Source organism: Micromys minutus (assembly GCF_963924665.1).
Source record: "Micromys minutus genome assembly, chromosome: 3".
NCBI lineage: Eukaryota > Metazoa > Chordata > Mammalia > Rodentia > Muridae > Micromys > Micromys minutus.
This window is the reverse complement of record NC_137972.1, coordinates 16,335,329-16,351,577: the sequence shown is the minus strand read 5'-3', so window position 1 is coordinate 16,351,577 and position 16,249 is coordinate 16,335,329. Positions and strand designations below refer to the sequence as shown.

The 16,249-nt window shown below is 35.5% G+C and overlaps 1 protein-coding gene across 1 annotated transcript; it reads right to left on the bottom strand.

Annotated features, from left to right (window-relative positions):
• Positions 1–7,083: 7,083 nt before the first annotated feature.
• LOC308418397 (taste receptor type 2 member 107-like) lies at positions 7,084–8,010 on the bottom strand (the record flags this gene model as incomplete). The annotated part of the gene is made up of 1 exon (XM_080913750.1): positions 7,084–8,010. One exon carries the CDS (start codon positions 8,008–8,010, stop codon positions 7,084–7,086), a length of 927 nt encoding a protein of 308 aa, XP_080769876.1.
• Between the last annotated feature and the right edge of the window lie 8,239 nt (positions 8,011–16,249).

Below are 16,249 nucleotides of genomic sequence, written 5' to 3'. Positions count from 1 at the left end.
GATTTAGCTCCCTCTCCCACTTTCTATGCAGACTGGAACCATAATTCATGGCATGATGCTACCTACACTGAGGTAGGATTTCCTTTCTGAATTTCTGATAAATAACCACGAATAAACATACCAGGAGGTTTATATATTTGGTGATTCATTTATTTATTCATTTTTGATTTTTTTGAGTCAAGATTTTTCTGGGTAGCCCTGTCTGTCCTGAAACTTATTCTGTAAACAGGATGGTCTTAAATTTAAAGATTTGCCTGCTTCTGCCTCTTGAGTGCTGGGATTAAAGATGTTTGCAATGACCTCTGGTTTTTTGGTGACTTTAGATCTTATAAAATTGATAGTCAACATTAACTATTTTTGTTCTATCTTCTATCTATCTATCTATCTATCTATCTATCTATCTATCTATCTATCTATCTATCAATCATATATATTAGTACACTAGGCAATATATTAGTAGTAAATTTTAATATACTATATCATTATTTTTTATTTATTTGAGAACTCTCCCATCATTGCTTTCATTAATCTCCTTGCTTATCTCTTTCTGGCCCTATTCTTAGAATCACAAAATATCAGTTCATTCTTTCTCCCTTACCTCATTTTTCTCTCCCTTTCTCTTTCTGAATCCAAACACTCTTAAGACCCATTCTTCTCTTTTTAAATCTACTTTCTGCACACACACACACACACACACACACACACAAACAGTACCTAAATCTATAATCAGCATGTGAGAGAAAACGTATAGCATCTCTCTTTCTGAGTCTGACTTGTTTTATTTAATGTAGTGATCCCTTACTGTATACATTTTTCAGCATGTCATGATATTTTTTAGTGGTGAATAAAATTCCATTGTGTATATGTACTTCATATTCTTTGTCCATTTGTATCTTTACAGATTATTAGGTTGAATCCATTACTTTACTGTTGCGAATAATACAAAAATAAGCATAGGTGGGAAAGTGCCTCAGAATCTGTTAACTTAGAGTCCATCAGGAATATACCAAAAAAGTGAAAATATCCAGCTGTGTTACTTGTCACATCATCATCATTCTGTCATCAGTCTTATAAGAAGTTCCTTATATAAACAAACTTAAAGACCAAAATCACATGGTCATCTCACTAGACGCTGAGAAAGCATTCAACAAAATCCAACACCCCTTCATGTTAAAAGTCCTGGAAAGAACAGGAATCCAAGGCCCATATTTAAACATAATAAAAGCAATATACAGCAAACCAACAGCCAACATCAAAATTAATGGCGAGAAACTTGAAGCAATCCCACTAAAATCAGGGACTCGACAAGGCTGCCCACTCTCTCCCTACCTATTCAACATAGTACTGGAAGTCCTGGCTGGAGCAATTAGACAGCAAAAGGAGATCAAGGGGCTACAAATCGGAAAGGAAGAGATAAAAACATCACTCTTTGCCGATGACATGATAGTGTACTTGAGTGACCCCAAAAATTCCACCAGAGAACTCCTACAGCTGATAAACAAGTTCAGCAAAGTGGCCGGATACAAAATTAACTCAAAAAAATCAGTAGCCTTCCTATACTCAAAGGACAAACATGTGGAGAAAGAAATTAGGGAAAAGGTACCCTTCACAATCGTTACAAAAACTATGAAATACCTTGGTGTGACTCTAACTAAGGAAGTGAAGGACCTGTATGACAAGAACTTCAAACCTCTAAAGAAAGAAATTGAGGAGGATCTCAGAAAATGGAAAGATCTCCCATGCTCATGGATTGGAAAGATCAACATCTTAAAAATGGCCATCCTACCAAAAGCAATCTACAGATTCAATGCAATCCCCATCAAAATTCCAACCCAGTTCTTCATGGAATTGGAAAGATCAATGTGCAATTTCATATGGAATAACAAAAGACCTAGAATAGCGAAATCCATCCTCAACAACAAAAAAAATCTGCGGGAATCACTATCCCTGACCTCAAGCTATATTACAAGGCAATTGTGCTGAAAACTGCATGGTACTGGTATAGAAATAGGCAAGTGGATCAATGGAATAGAATAGAAGATCCAGAAATGAGCCCTCATGTATATGGTCACCTGATTTTTGACAAAGGAGCAGTAAACATTCAATGGAAAAAGGACAGCCTATTCAACAAATGGTGCTGGTCCAACTGGCACTCAACATGCAAAAGAATGAAAATAGACCCGTTCTTATCTCCTTGTACAAAGCTCAAGTGTAAGTGGATTAAATATCTCCACATTAAACCAGATACCCTGGAACTATTAGATGAGAAAGTAGGGAAAACCTTAGAACACATAGGCACAGGAGAAAATTTCCTGAACAAAACACCAATGGCTCAAGCTCTCAGGTCAAAGATTAACAAATGGGACTTAATGAGATTGCAAAGTTTCTGTAAGGCTTAGGACATCGTCAAGAAAACAAAACGGCAACCAACAGAATGGGCAAAGATCTTTACCAACACCACATCAGATAGAGGCCTAATATCCAAGGTGTACAAGGAACTCAAAAAGCTAGACACCAGAGAATCAAATAACCCTATTAAAAAATGGGATACAGAGCTAAACAAATCATTTTCAGTTGAGGAACACCGAATGGCCGAAAAACATCTGAGGAAGTGCTCGACATCCTTAGCCATCAGGGAAATGCAAATCAAAACAACCCTAAGATTCCACCTCACACCAGTCAGATTGGTCAAGATCCAAAACTCAGATGACAGCAGATGCTGGCGAGGCTGCGGAGAAAGAGGAACACTTCTTCACTGTTGGTGGGGTTGCAAGCTAATACAACCACTCTGGAAATCTGTCTGGCGATACCTCAGAAAATTGGATATAGTACTACCTGAAGACCCAGCTATTCCACTTCTGGGCATATACCCCAGAGACACTTTAATACACAACAAAGATATATGCACCACAATGTTCATAGCGGCTCTATTTATAATAGCCAGAAGCTGGAAGGAACCCAGATGTTTTTCAGAAGACGAATGGATACAAAAATTGCGGTACATATACACAATGGAATACTACTCAGCCACCAGAAACAATGACTTAACCAAATTCTTAAGAAAATGGCTGCATCTAGAGAAGATCATCCTGAGTGAGATAACCCAGTCACAAAAGAACAGACATAATATGCAGTCACTGATAGTGGGATGCTAACCCCAGAGGCTTGTACTCCCCCAGAAACAACTCACAGACTGTATGAAGTCCAAGAAATAAAGAAAACAAAAAATATACATATATTCACAAAACAAGAAGACTTTGACTATTTCCATTTTGCGTTTTGTTTTGCATGTACTTTACGCTTATTGCAACTAGTACGTTTTCAATGCATACTGTCAAGCCCTTGAAAAAAATCAAGTACTGACTAAAAAACATATTCACATGGTTTTATGTAAAATTTATTTTAATGTCTGAAAAAACAGTACTGACAAAAATGTATAATTTTAAGCAAAAAATGTTTAAAATCTTTACATTTATCTTTGTTTTGCAAAATAAAGTCGTTTAAAAAAAAATATGTGATGGTTTGTATATGCTCGGCTCAGGGAGTGGCATTATTAGAAGGAATGTCCTTGTTGGAGTAGGTGTGTCACTGTGGGTATGGACTTAAAACCTTCACCCTAGCTACTTGGAAGTCAGTCTTCTACTAGCAGCCTTCAGATGAAGATGTAAAACTTCCATCTCCACCTGCACCATGCCTGCCTGAATGCTGCCATGTTCCCACCTCGATGATAATGGACTGAACCTCTGAACCTGTAAGCCAGCCCCAATTAAATGTTCTTATAAGAGTTGTCTTGGCCATGGTAGACACAGCAGTAAAACCCTAATGTGATTAAACCAGCAGTCAATGCTTCCCAACCTTCCCATCCATAGCCCAGAGTAGAAACAAGTTGGATAAGTGACAGGAGCCATCTAGGAAAGGTTATGGCAAGTGAGTTTCCTGGAGTTAGCAAAGTGTTTTGGATAACTGTGATGGGTGAACTCTGGAGAGGCATAGCCCCATTGCTTCTCGCTGATAATATGCTTTTCCTGCCACTATTCCATATCCTGATTCCTGGCATCAGCCCACCCTATTGGGCAGATGTCCTACAGATCAACATGAAGATGAACTGTCATGAATTAATGCTGTTTAGATGAATTATTTACTTAATAGCATTCTTGAGGTGATTCAAATAGTTTTAAAAAGAAAGTTTAGGAGGTGGGTTTTTTTTTTTTTGTTGTTGTTGTTTTGTGGAAAGATGCAGTAATTATAATCAAGAACAGAATGTGCACCCTCCTCATAGAATAGTAAATAAAGACTGCAGTGACCTTTCATAAATTACACTAAGGAGAAAAATGGGCTTGAAACAAACTTGTGATGAAGCAAAAATATTAATTTTAGGTTAGGTCCAAGGATAAAGCTATGGGTGTGCACTATAATAAAGCAAGGCCATGTGAAACTGTTGTTCTGAACTTATGAGCTTATGAAATAAAGCGCTACTTTGAACTTACTATCAACAACAAAAAAAAAAAAAAAAAAAAAAAAAAAAAAAAAAAAAGAAGTTCCTTACTGGGTTTCATGGAGGATGTACAAGTTTATTTCTCGATGAATTGTATAATGACCCTTTCCTGCAGCCTTGCATCATGGGATACTTGATAGCACTGACTGGGTGACATGACATCCCAGAGCAGTTTTAATTTGTATTTCTCTAAAGGGTTAGGATGTTGAATGATTTCAGAAATGCTCACTCACCAATTTTCTTTGTTTTTCTGCTTCCTTTTTCATTGAGACAATTTCTCTTGCATTCTAGAATTTCTTTCTTTCTTTTTTGTTCAGCTAAGCAAGAAAAGTTTATTGAATGCACACCCCAAAACTGATCCATCAGGATTACAGAGAACTCGGGAGACAAACTGTGATGCTAGTCTGTTCTTAGGCAAGAATTTTTACAAGAATAAAAAATGTTCAGAAGTTCAGAAAGTAAGGGTGAAGGTAGTACTACATTTTGGCTAACTTGACAAACTATCATCAGGTGACATTTAAGCTGATTGATCCTAGTGAGTTGAGGGGTGGTAGACTTGTGGAGAACAGGGGAGTTTCACAGGATTGAAATAACATAGTATAAGTAATACAATAATAGTATTTGTGCCTTTCAGAAGAGCATTTTCCTGTGAACTATGGTTAATTCCTTCTAGGAAGTGGAGTCTGAGAACCTGAACTTTATTCACCTTATAAGCAAAATGGAGACTGAACACAAAATGGCTCTATTTATGTTAAAGGAAGCAGGTCTAAACATAAGCATACATTACAATTCATAACAATAGCAAAATTGAAGTTATTAAGTAGCAACAAAAATAATTTTATGATATGGGGGTCACCACAGCATGAAGAACTCTATTAAAATTAAGGAGGTTGAGAACCACTGCTGCTCTAAAACAACATTTATATTGACTTTCTTTTTTAGTATCATACATAAACTAGAAAAATCTGGTGTTTAATACCCTATAATGTCTCAAAATAATTTCCCACCTGGTTCCAGCTGACAAAATCCACTGTGAAATCATTGTGTCTGACAAAGTCTGTATTACAACTGCTTCTTTTAGTTGTAAAACTTCTGTATTATAGAGGGATTAATCAAAAAATAAACTACAGGCTTTTTAATGGTAGCTTGTTGTCGTGATGCACAACTTTGATCCCAGCACTGGGGAAGCAGAGACAAACAGATCTGTTATTAGTTCAAGGCCAGCATGGTCTACATAGTGAGGTCCAGGACCATCAAAGATACCTAGAGAAACCCTGTTGCTAAGAAAAATAAAGAACAGAGAAACAAACACTTAAAACCTGTCCAGAAAAATGGCTCAGCAGCCTTGATGGTAGTTCCCTTAACCCTATCTGGAATTAAATTAAACCCAAAAATTTCTGGACACAGGCACACCTGTGTTTTATCCTCTAGCCTTCAGCTCCCAAGTGTGAGAATTATAGGTATATATCACTACGTTTGGCTTCTGGAATGTCTGAAACTGAATCCAAAGTTTCAAGTATGTTTTCAGTCTTCTGTTTCTTCTTTAAAAAAAAAAAGAATTTTCCATTTACTTAATATGTGAATTTATTGGTTGGCTTAGTTTTGTGTATGTAGTTAATATACTTAAACTTTATCTGATGTGTACTTACTTTGTGTGTTTTGGGAGACAGGACCCTGCACCATGACTGAGTAGCACAATGAAGCTGGCTCTAGAGGCATGGGTGCAGGTGAGTTGGCATGGAGGGCATGAGAGAAAGAGGGTTGACCCTGCCTCCCGCTCATTGTGTGGTAGGTTGAATGTCTGAAGAGTAGATATTAGGGGACATGGAGTTGAGGGAGACAATGGTATATAACGTGAAATACAAATAATCAATATAAAATTATAAAATCACTTTAAAAATAAAATCAGATTGTACTCAATTCCTTTGTGACCATATCGACTCCTTAGGATCCAGTATTCTTGCAGAATATTTACCCAACTCCCAATGGTTTTGCTTCATTGCAGGTGATTTTGCTAGGCTAGCTAATGAACATGGCCACTATTTTTCCTTGGCTGGATTCGGTTTTCCTAGCACCATTTGCCAGACCTATATCCACTCATAAATATTTTAATTGCATCAAATATATTTCATTAGCAGAAAACAGTAGATATCACACAATGAAGCTGATAACCTTTACTTTAATAATACACACACACACAAACAAACACACACACACACACACACACACACAAGCATCAACTTCTGGTTCCTAGCTCTGTCTAGACACAAAGACTGATCATAACCATTTGTTTTGTTTTCTTTGATTCATTCTGGGAGATGTAGTGAGTCTCAGAAAAGTAAATAAAGTTCTTTGGCTTATCCTTACCATACAAGCCTTTATATGGATTTATCTCCAGGCTGGTAATTTTGTATAAAGAATTTGCATAATCAAGTCACAATGTGAAGTGAGGCCTAATGTGGACTTAAAATGCTACCAGAACATTAGATTCCTTGAGGTGTCATCAACCACAGTAGGAGGTTTTAATAATATCAGCTAACAGGTAAAAGTTAGTGAGGAACATGGTAGCTATTTATTGGCAAACCCATCTATGTACCTCTGAGATTTCTTTTTGTCTCACAGCACTTCAGGTGCTGCAGTGCCTTCAAAGAGGCTTGCTTCAGCTGCTTGTTTCTTAAAATTAAGATGATTGAGTGACCACAGGGATAGAGACATGTGACTGTCATACCAGTTATAAACAACAGTTTGTTTTGTGGCAGAATAAAGTATAGCACCTCTATAGAAAGGCCTATAAAATGCAGGATAAAGAGGACCATAAATGATATTAGAACTTTCATGGCTTTCATATGAGTGTCTGTGCTGAGGTCTCTGAATCCCGAAACATCTGAGTGCATTTGCCTGATGTGTCTCCAGAGGAAAAGAATCAACAGGAAGCAGGTAATCAGGGATACAATAATGAAGAAAAGAATTCCTAGATTAGATAAACCTTGGTTAATGATGAAGTTATTTTTCCACTGGTGGATCCAAGATGAATTTCTCTGGTGCATTTTACTATCCTTAAGAATCTTCGACAATTGTGGAAGACACAGTGACCATGAGATAAGTAAGCATAATGACAAAACGATAAAAACTGCACTGATTCTCCTTTTGATCCAGAGAAATACAGAGTTGGAAAATTTTGCTATCTTTAGAAAGTAGAGGATGTTGAGGTTGGTGGCAAACCAGACACTTAAGTGATTGAGAAATACCCATATGTAAGTAATATATCCAGTTATGTTTCCATATGTAAGCATGTGTGGAACAAATACTTGCATATACCCCTGTAAAATTAATATCCATATGACACCAACTCTGGAAATCGCCAAGCCAATGAGGATGAAACCAATCTTTGAGAGCTTCCTGTTCTTGGCATAGTTCATGCAGTTAACAAGTGCAATAAATGTGTCCCCTAAAACTCCCAGCACTGCTTCACTAGTTGCAACACAAATGAGGATGGCTTCTGCTGCATTCAGCATCTTTGCAGATCTCTAAGGTTGCTCCTGTTGCATCTATTGTACATTATCTGCCAGAGAATGTCCCATATGCTAGCTTCTTGATTTGGTGTTCTGTCATCTTTATTTGCACAGAGATAGGTTTTTCAAGCCTATTGTCATGTGATGGAAACAGAACATTATGGGTGCTCTTTTCTATTGTTTTTGAAGATGTAACTTGTCTATAAAATGTGTGCAGACTGATGTTTGTTTGCAGTTTGTTAATAAGCAAATGGTAGTTTCTATTTCATAACCTTTACTTCTTCCTTCCAGACTATTTGCATTTAGCAATCAAATGTGTTGTATGAATGTTAAGTACACTGGTCAGACAACAGAATCCATCACTGCCCTTCCACCTATTCATTTTCAAGTCATCACCATCTTCAGTTAGGTTTGGTACCACATGCTTGTAATTCTAGCCCCTTGGGAAGATAAGGTTACTTGAAACTAGGGGCTTGAGAACTGGGTTATATAGTAAAAAATCTTCAGAAACCAGAAAGTATTCAAACTCCTCAAATCACAAAGGAATGACAACAAAATGTCAGAAGTTTATAATGCTAACAAGCACAGTTAAAATATATAAAAAAATGTAGAAAGATCAAGAGACGATAACCCCTGCCTCCTAGCCAGTGACCCTATAGAGTTGATAGGTTTCACAAAGCAGCTGTGGTAATTTATATACTGAATTCTGTGACCTTCATGGACAGAAATTTTGCTCCCAAATTTGAATAGTCTCTTCATTTTGCATGCTTCAGTTTGACAACATTCTTTCTTTTATTAATTCAAAAATATTTCTGGTTTAAGAGGTAAGACTCTGGTTCATAGACTCATAATGCAATCTTTGCATGTGTGAAAACCTCAAATAAATAGATGAGTGATTCTAAAGTTGAAAGTGACATATAATATGTTAAACATTTCATATTTATCTTCTCACCAAATATTCTGCATTTGCCTTTAATATAGGCATTATTTTCATCATCATTATTATTATTATTATTAATATGTATATATGTAATGTAAATATGTGTCCATTTGAGATAGGGTCTCTCTAAGTATTTTGGGTTACATTTGACTTTGCAGTACTCCTGACTGACAATCTGATTTCTGGATATTTCCAGGTCTAAATGAATAAATGGACCTTTAAAAGAAAGAAAAATTTCTTCTCTTTGCCAAACTAGTGGGTACAGATAGATGAACCTCACAGTAAAACATAGTCAGGCATAAACACACTGTATATGATACATATTATGGTACAAAAGTGTTAACACCCTTGCTGGAAGAATTAGATATCCACATGGAAAGGAAGCGAGTGGCCCCCTCCTTTACATATTATGAAAATCTCAAGTGAATGTAGGCCACAATCTCCCAGATAAGAACTGAATAAATAACACTTCAAAATAATCTAATGGTTAATATTCTTGAAGTAGAATTTGACAAAATTATCCAATATAACTTGAAAAGCATGTGCTACAACACTAAACAAATATAATGGATTTTGTTTGCCAGGAGAAGCTCTATCATTAATACGATTCATCTGTTTTATATGAATTTTAATTTGAAAACATTAAACTTTTTGAAGATAAGGAACTATTAAAAATATAGACATTTTATTAATACAAACAGATTTGAATACATTTAAGAAAACATTAAGAACTAGGAAATATCATCCTGTGTGAGGTAACAATCACATAAGAACACACATGGCATGCAATCACTATTAAATGGCTATTAGTTTAAAAGCTCAGAATACATAAGATACAATTGACAGACCACATGAAGCTAAAACACCAACTACTGAGCACACATTGAGAGACCTATGGCTCCAGTTGCATAAGTTGCAGAAGATAGCAGTGTTTGACATCAGTGTAAGAAGAGGCCTTTGGTCCATTGAGATTGGAATCTAACTTCTTGAGTTCTTTATATATCATGGATAGTGACTGTCCATCACATACAGTGTTAGAGAAGATTTTTCTCCAATCTGTAGGTTGTGGTTTTGTCCTATTGATAGTGTCCTTTGTCTTATAGAAGGTTTTCCGTTTCATGAGGTCCCATTTGTCAATTGTTGATCTTAGAGGCTGAGCCATTGGTGTTCTGTTCAGGACAATTTTCCCTGTGCCAATGTGTCTGATGCTATTTCCCATGTATTTTAGATTCAATGTATCTGGTTTTACATGAATGCCCTTTATTCACGTGGAATTGAGCCTTATATAAACTGATAGAAATGTATCAATGTGCATTCCTCTACAAGCAGAGTGCCAGTTAGACCAGCACCATTTGCTTAAACTGCCTTATTTTTCCACTGTATGATTTTGACTTCTTTGTCAAAGATCAAGTGTGTATAGGTGTGTAGGTTTATTTCTGGGTATTAAAGTTTATTCCATTGATAGATCTGTTTGTTTCTTTACTAATCATATGCAGTTTATAATCACAATTTCTTTGTAATAGAGGGATGGCGATTTCCCCTGAATTTCTTTTATTGTTGAGAATTGTTTGCACTATTCTGGGCTTTTTGATTTCTCTTACAAGTTGAGAATTGCTCTTTCTATATCTGTAAAAAAAACTGTGTTGGAATTTTGATGAGGATTGCATTGAATATATAGATTGCTTTTTCGTAAGGTGGACATTTTTTACTATGTTAATCCTCCTTATCCATGAGTATCAATTATCTCTTCATCTTTTCAGTTGTTCTTCGATTTCTTTTTCAGGGACTTGGAGTTTCTGTCATACAAATCTTTTACTTGATTGGTTAGAGCTGCACCAAGATATTTTATATTATTTGTGACTATTGTGAAGGGTGTTAGTTACCTAATTTCTTTCTCATCCTGTTTGTCATTTGTATAAAGAAAGGCTACTGACTTTTTAAACTAGTTTTATATCTGAGCACTTTGCTGAAGGTGTTTATCAGTTGTAGGAGTTCTTGGGAAGAATTTTGGGGGTCACTAATGTATACCATCAGTATCATTTGTAAAGAATGGTATCTTGACTTCTTCCTTTTCAACTTGTATTCCCTTAATTTTCTTATTTCTCTATGTAGAACTTCAAATACTATATTGAATAAATACTGAGAAAGTAGGTAGTCTTGTCCTGTCCCTGGTTTTGTGGGATTTCTTCATTCTTTCTCCTTTTAATTTGATGTTGGCTGTTGGTTTGCTGTATATTGCTTTTATTTTATTTAGGCATGTGCCATGAATTCCTGATATTTCCATGTCTTTTAGCAAAAAGGTGTGTTGGGTTTTGTCAAGCTTTATTCAGCATCTAATGAGCTGATCATGTGATCTTTTTTCTTTGAGCATGTTTATGTAGTGGATTATGTTGATAGACTTTCATATACTGAAGCATGCTTTCAACCCTGGGATGAAGCTTATTTGTTTGTGGTGAATGATGGTTTTGATACGTTCTTGGATTCCATTTGTGAGAATCTTGTTGAGTATTTTCCCATCAATATCCATATGTGAAACTGGTCTGAAGTTCTCTTTCTTTGTTGAATTTTCATATGGTTTGGGTATCAGAGAATGTATAGCTTCATAGAATAAATTAGGTAGTGTTACTTCTGTTTTGATTAAGTATTTGATTGCTATTAGCTATTCTTCTTTCCAATACAATCATCTGTCCAAAGCCTTTTTTTTTTTTTTTTGGTGGGGTGGTGGTTGGCTGCTTCTATTTCTATAAGGGTTTTGGGCCAGTTTACCTACTTTACTTGATCTTGATTTAACTTTGTTATATAATATATGTCTAGAAAATCATACATCTAATCTAGATTTTCCAGTTTTGTTGAGTATAGGCTTGTGTAGAATGATCTTATGATTTTGGGGATTTTCTGCTTTTCTGTTGTTATGTCTCTCTTTCCATTTTTGATTTTGTTGATGAAGATATTGTCTCTGTGCCCTTTAGTTTGGCTAAGTGATTATCAATATTGTTGATTTTCTGAAGAAACTAGCTCTTTGCTTTCTTTTGATTCTTTGTATTATTCTCCTGTTCTAATTAGTTGATATCAGCCCTGAATTTGAATATTTCCTGCTCTCCTCTCCTCTTGGGTGTGTTTGCTTGTGTTAGTTGTAGAGCTTTAAGGTGTGCAGTTAAGTTGATAGAATAGGATCTCTCCAATTTCATTGAAAATCACTTAGTGCTATGAACTTTTAACACTGTTTCCTTGCGTCCAGTAAGTTTGGGCTTACCGTGTCTTCATTTTTATTGAATTCTAGACATACTTTAATTTCTTTATTACTATCCTGACCAAGTTATCATATTGCAGAGAGTTGTTCATTTTCCATGAGTATGTGAGCTTTCTTTTGTTTTCGTCATTCTTGAAATCCAGTCTTAGACTATGGCAATCTGTTATAATGCATGGGATTATTTCATTCCTGTATCTCTCTCTTATTTTTTTATAAATTATATATTTATTTTTTATTGGAAATTCTCTGGATTTACATTTCAGATGTTATCCTTTTCCCATAATTCCTTCCCTCTCCCCCTCCCATTGCCTCCATGAAAGTGTTTCCTCTCCCAACCATCCTTCCTACTTCAGCACCTTGGCATTCCCCTACACTGGGAAAAGAAACTTTCACTGAATTCAAGGCTTCTCCTCTTATTGATGTCACAAAATGCTATCCTCTGCTTCATATGCACCTCAGGCCATGTGTCTTTCCATGTAAAAAGGATTGTTTTGTATTGATTATATGTTCAATTTTGGAGAAAGTTACATAATGTTCTGAGAAGCAAATATATATATATATATATATATATAGTTTTAGGGTGAAACATTCTTTAGATATATGTTAAATCTCTTTGGTTTAGAACTAATGTTAGTTTCACTGTGTTTCTCTTTAGTTTCTGTTTCAATGACATGTCTGTTGGTGATAGTATTGTGTTGAAAACTCCCACTATTATCATATGAGGTTCAATGTGTATTTTGATTCTTGGTAAAGTTTCTTTTCTGAATGTGAGCATTCTTGTATTAGGGGCATAGATATTCAGAATTGAGACTTCATCTTGTTGAATTTTTTCTTTGATGTATATGAAGTATTCTTCCCCATTTCTTTTGATTACTTTTTGTTGAAAGTTTATTTTTATTGGGTATTTGAATTGTAAATCCAGCTTATTTCTTGGGACTATTTGGTTAGAAAAAAAATTCAGCTCTTTATTATTAAGTAGTGTCTGTCTTTTTAACTGAGGTGTGTTTAGTATATGTAGAAAAATGCTGGATTCTGTTTGTGTATATAATCTGTTAGCCTGTGTCTTTTTATTCGGAGGACTGATTCCATTAATGTTACCAGATATTAAAGACTAATGATTGTTCATTCCTATTATTATTATTTTTGTTCAAAGAGGTAGTATTTGATTCTCTTCTTTTGGGCTTCTTTTGAATTGATTAATTTCTTGTGTTTTTATTGATGTAGTTTCCCCCATTTTACTGGTATTTTCCTCTTAGTATCTATGGTAGGGCTAAATTAGTTGAAAGATATTGTTTAAATTTAGATTTGTCATGGAATATTTTAGTTTTTTTTATCTATGGTGATTGAAGTTTTTCCCTGGGGGGTGGTATTTGTGTTCTTATAGTGTCTACATGACATCTGTTCAGGATCTCCTGGCTTTTAGCTTCTGTGTTGAAAGGTATGGTGCAATTCCAATAGGTCTGCCTGTATATGTTACTTGGCCTTTTGACCTTATTGCTTTTAATAGTCTTTTTCTATTCTGAACATACAGTGTCTTGATTATTATGTGACAGGAAAATTTTCTTTTCTGGTCCGATCTATTTGACATTGTGTACACTTCTTTTGCATTTATGGTCATCTCTTTAGGTTAGGGAAAGTTTCTTCAATGCATTTGTTGAAGATGTTTTCTGGACCTTTCAACTGGGATTCTTTACCCTCTTCTAGTCATATTATTCTTATGTTTACTCTTTTCATTGTGTTCACAATTTCCTGGATGTTTTGGTTTAGGAGCTTTTACACTTTGTATGAATATCTTTAATGAATATCTAAATAACTTCTGTGGTATTTTCTTTCTTTTTTTTTTCTTTTTTTTCTTTTTTTAAATGACTTTATTTTACAAAACAAAGATAAATGTACAGATTTTAAACATTTCTTTGCTTAAGATTATACATTTTTGTCAGTACTGTTTTCTCAGATATTAAAATAATTTTTACATAAAACTCTGTGAATATATTTTTTAGTCAGTACTTGATTTTTTCAAGGGCTGGACAGAATGCATTGAAAACCTACTAGCTACAATGAGGGTAAAGTACATGCAAAACAAAACACAACATGGAAATAATCAAAGTCTTCTTGTTTTGTAAATATATATATATATATATATATATATATATATATATATATATATATATATATATATATTTGTTTTATTTAATTCTTGGACTTCATACAGTCTGTGAGTTGTTTCTGGGGGGAGTGCAAGCCTCTGGGGTTAGCATCCCAATATCAGTGACTGCATATTATGTCTGTTCTTTTGTGACTGGGTTATCTCACTCAGGATGATATTCTCTAGATGCAGCCATTTTCTTAAGAATTTGGTTAAGTCATTGTTTCTGGTGGCTGAGTAGTATTCCATTGTGTAAATGTACCACAATTTTTGTATCCATTCATCTTCTGAAGGATATCTGGGTTCTTTTCAGCTTCTGGCTATTATAAATAGAGCTGCTATGAACATTGTGGTGCATATATCTTTGTTGTGTATTAAAGTGTCTCTGGGGTATATGCCCAGAAGTGGAATAGCTGGGTCTTCAGGTAGTACTATATCCAATTTTCTGACGTATCGCCAGACTGATTTCCAAAGTGGTTGTATTAGTTTGCAACCCCACCAACAGTGGAGAAGTGTTCCTCTTTCTCCGCAGCCTCGCCAGCATCTGCTGTCATCTGAGTTTTGGATCTTGGCCAATCTGACTGGTGTGAGGTAGGATCTCAGGGTTGTTTTGAATTGCATGTCCCTGGTGGCTAAGGGTGTCAAGCACTTCTTCAGATGTTTCTCGGCCATTCGGTGTTCCTCAACTGAGAACGTTTCGTTTAGCTCTGTACCCCATTTTTTAATAGGGTTATTTGATTCTCTGGTATCTAGGTTTTTGAGTTCCTTGTATACCTTGGATATTAGGCCTCTATCTGATGTGGTGTTGGTAAAGATCTTTTCCCATTCTGTTGGTTGCCTTTTTGTTTTCTTGACAATTTCCTTAGTATTACAGAAACTTTGCAATCTTATTAAGTCCCATTTGTCAATCTTTGACCTTAGAGCTTGAGCCATTGGTGTTTTGTTCAGGAAATTTTCTCCTGTGCCTATGTGTTCTAAGGTTTTCCCTACTTTCTCATCTAATAATTTCAGTGTATCTGGTTTAATGTGGAGATCTTTGATCCACTTACACTTGAGCTTTGTACAAGGAGATAAGAAAGGGTCTATTTTCATTCTTTTGCATGCTGAGTGCCAGTTGGACCAGCACCATTTGTTGAATAGGCTGTCCTTTTTCCATTGAATGTTTACGGCTCCTTTGTCAAAAATCAGGTGACCATATACATGAGGGCTCATTTCTGGATCTTCTAATCTATTCCATTGATCCACATGCATATTTCTGTACCAGTACCATGCAGTTTTCAACACAATTGCCTTGTAATATAGCTTGAGGTCAGGAATAGTGATTCCCGCAGATGTTTTTTTGTTGTTGAGGATGGATTTCGCTATTCTAGGTCTTTTGTTATTCCATATGAAATTGAACATTGATCTTTCCAATTCCTTAAAGAACTGGGTTGGAATTTTGATGGGTATTGCATTGAATCTGTAGATTGCTTTTGGTAGGATGGCCATTTTTAAGATGTTGATTTTTTCAATCCATGAGCATGGGAGATCTTTCTACTTTCTGAGATCCTCCTCAGTTTCTTTCTTTAGAGGTTTGAAGTTCTTGTCATACAGGTCCTTCACTTGCTTTGTTAGAGTCACACCAATTTATTTCATAGTTTTTGTGACGATTGTGATGGGTACCTTTTCCCTAATTTCTTTCTCCACATGTTTGTCCTTTGAGTATAGGAAGGGTACTGATTTGTTTGAGTTAATTTTGTATTCAGCCACTTTGCTGAATTTGTTTATCAGCTGTAGGAGTTCTCTGGTGGAATATTTGGGGTCACTCAAGTACACTATCATGTCATCAGCAAAGAGTGATGTTTTTATCTCTTCCTTTCCGATTTGTATCCCCTTGATCTCCTTTTGCTGTCTAATTGCTCCAGCC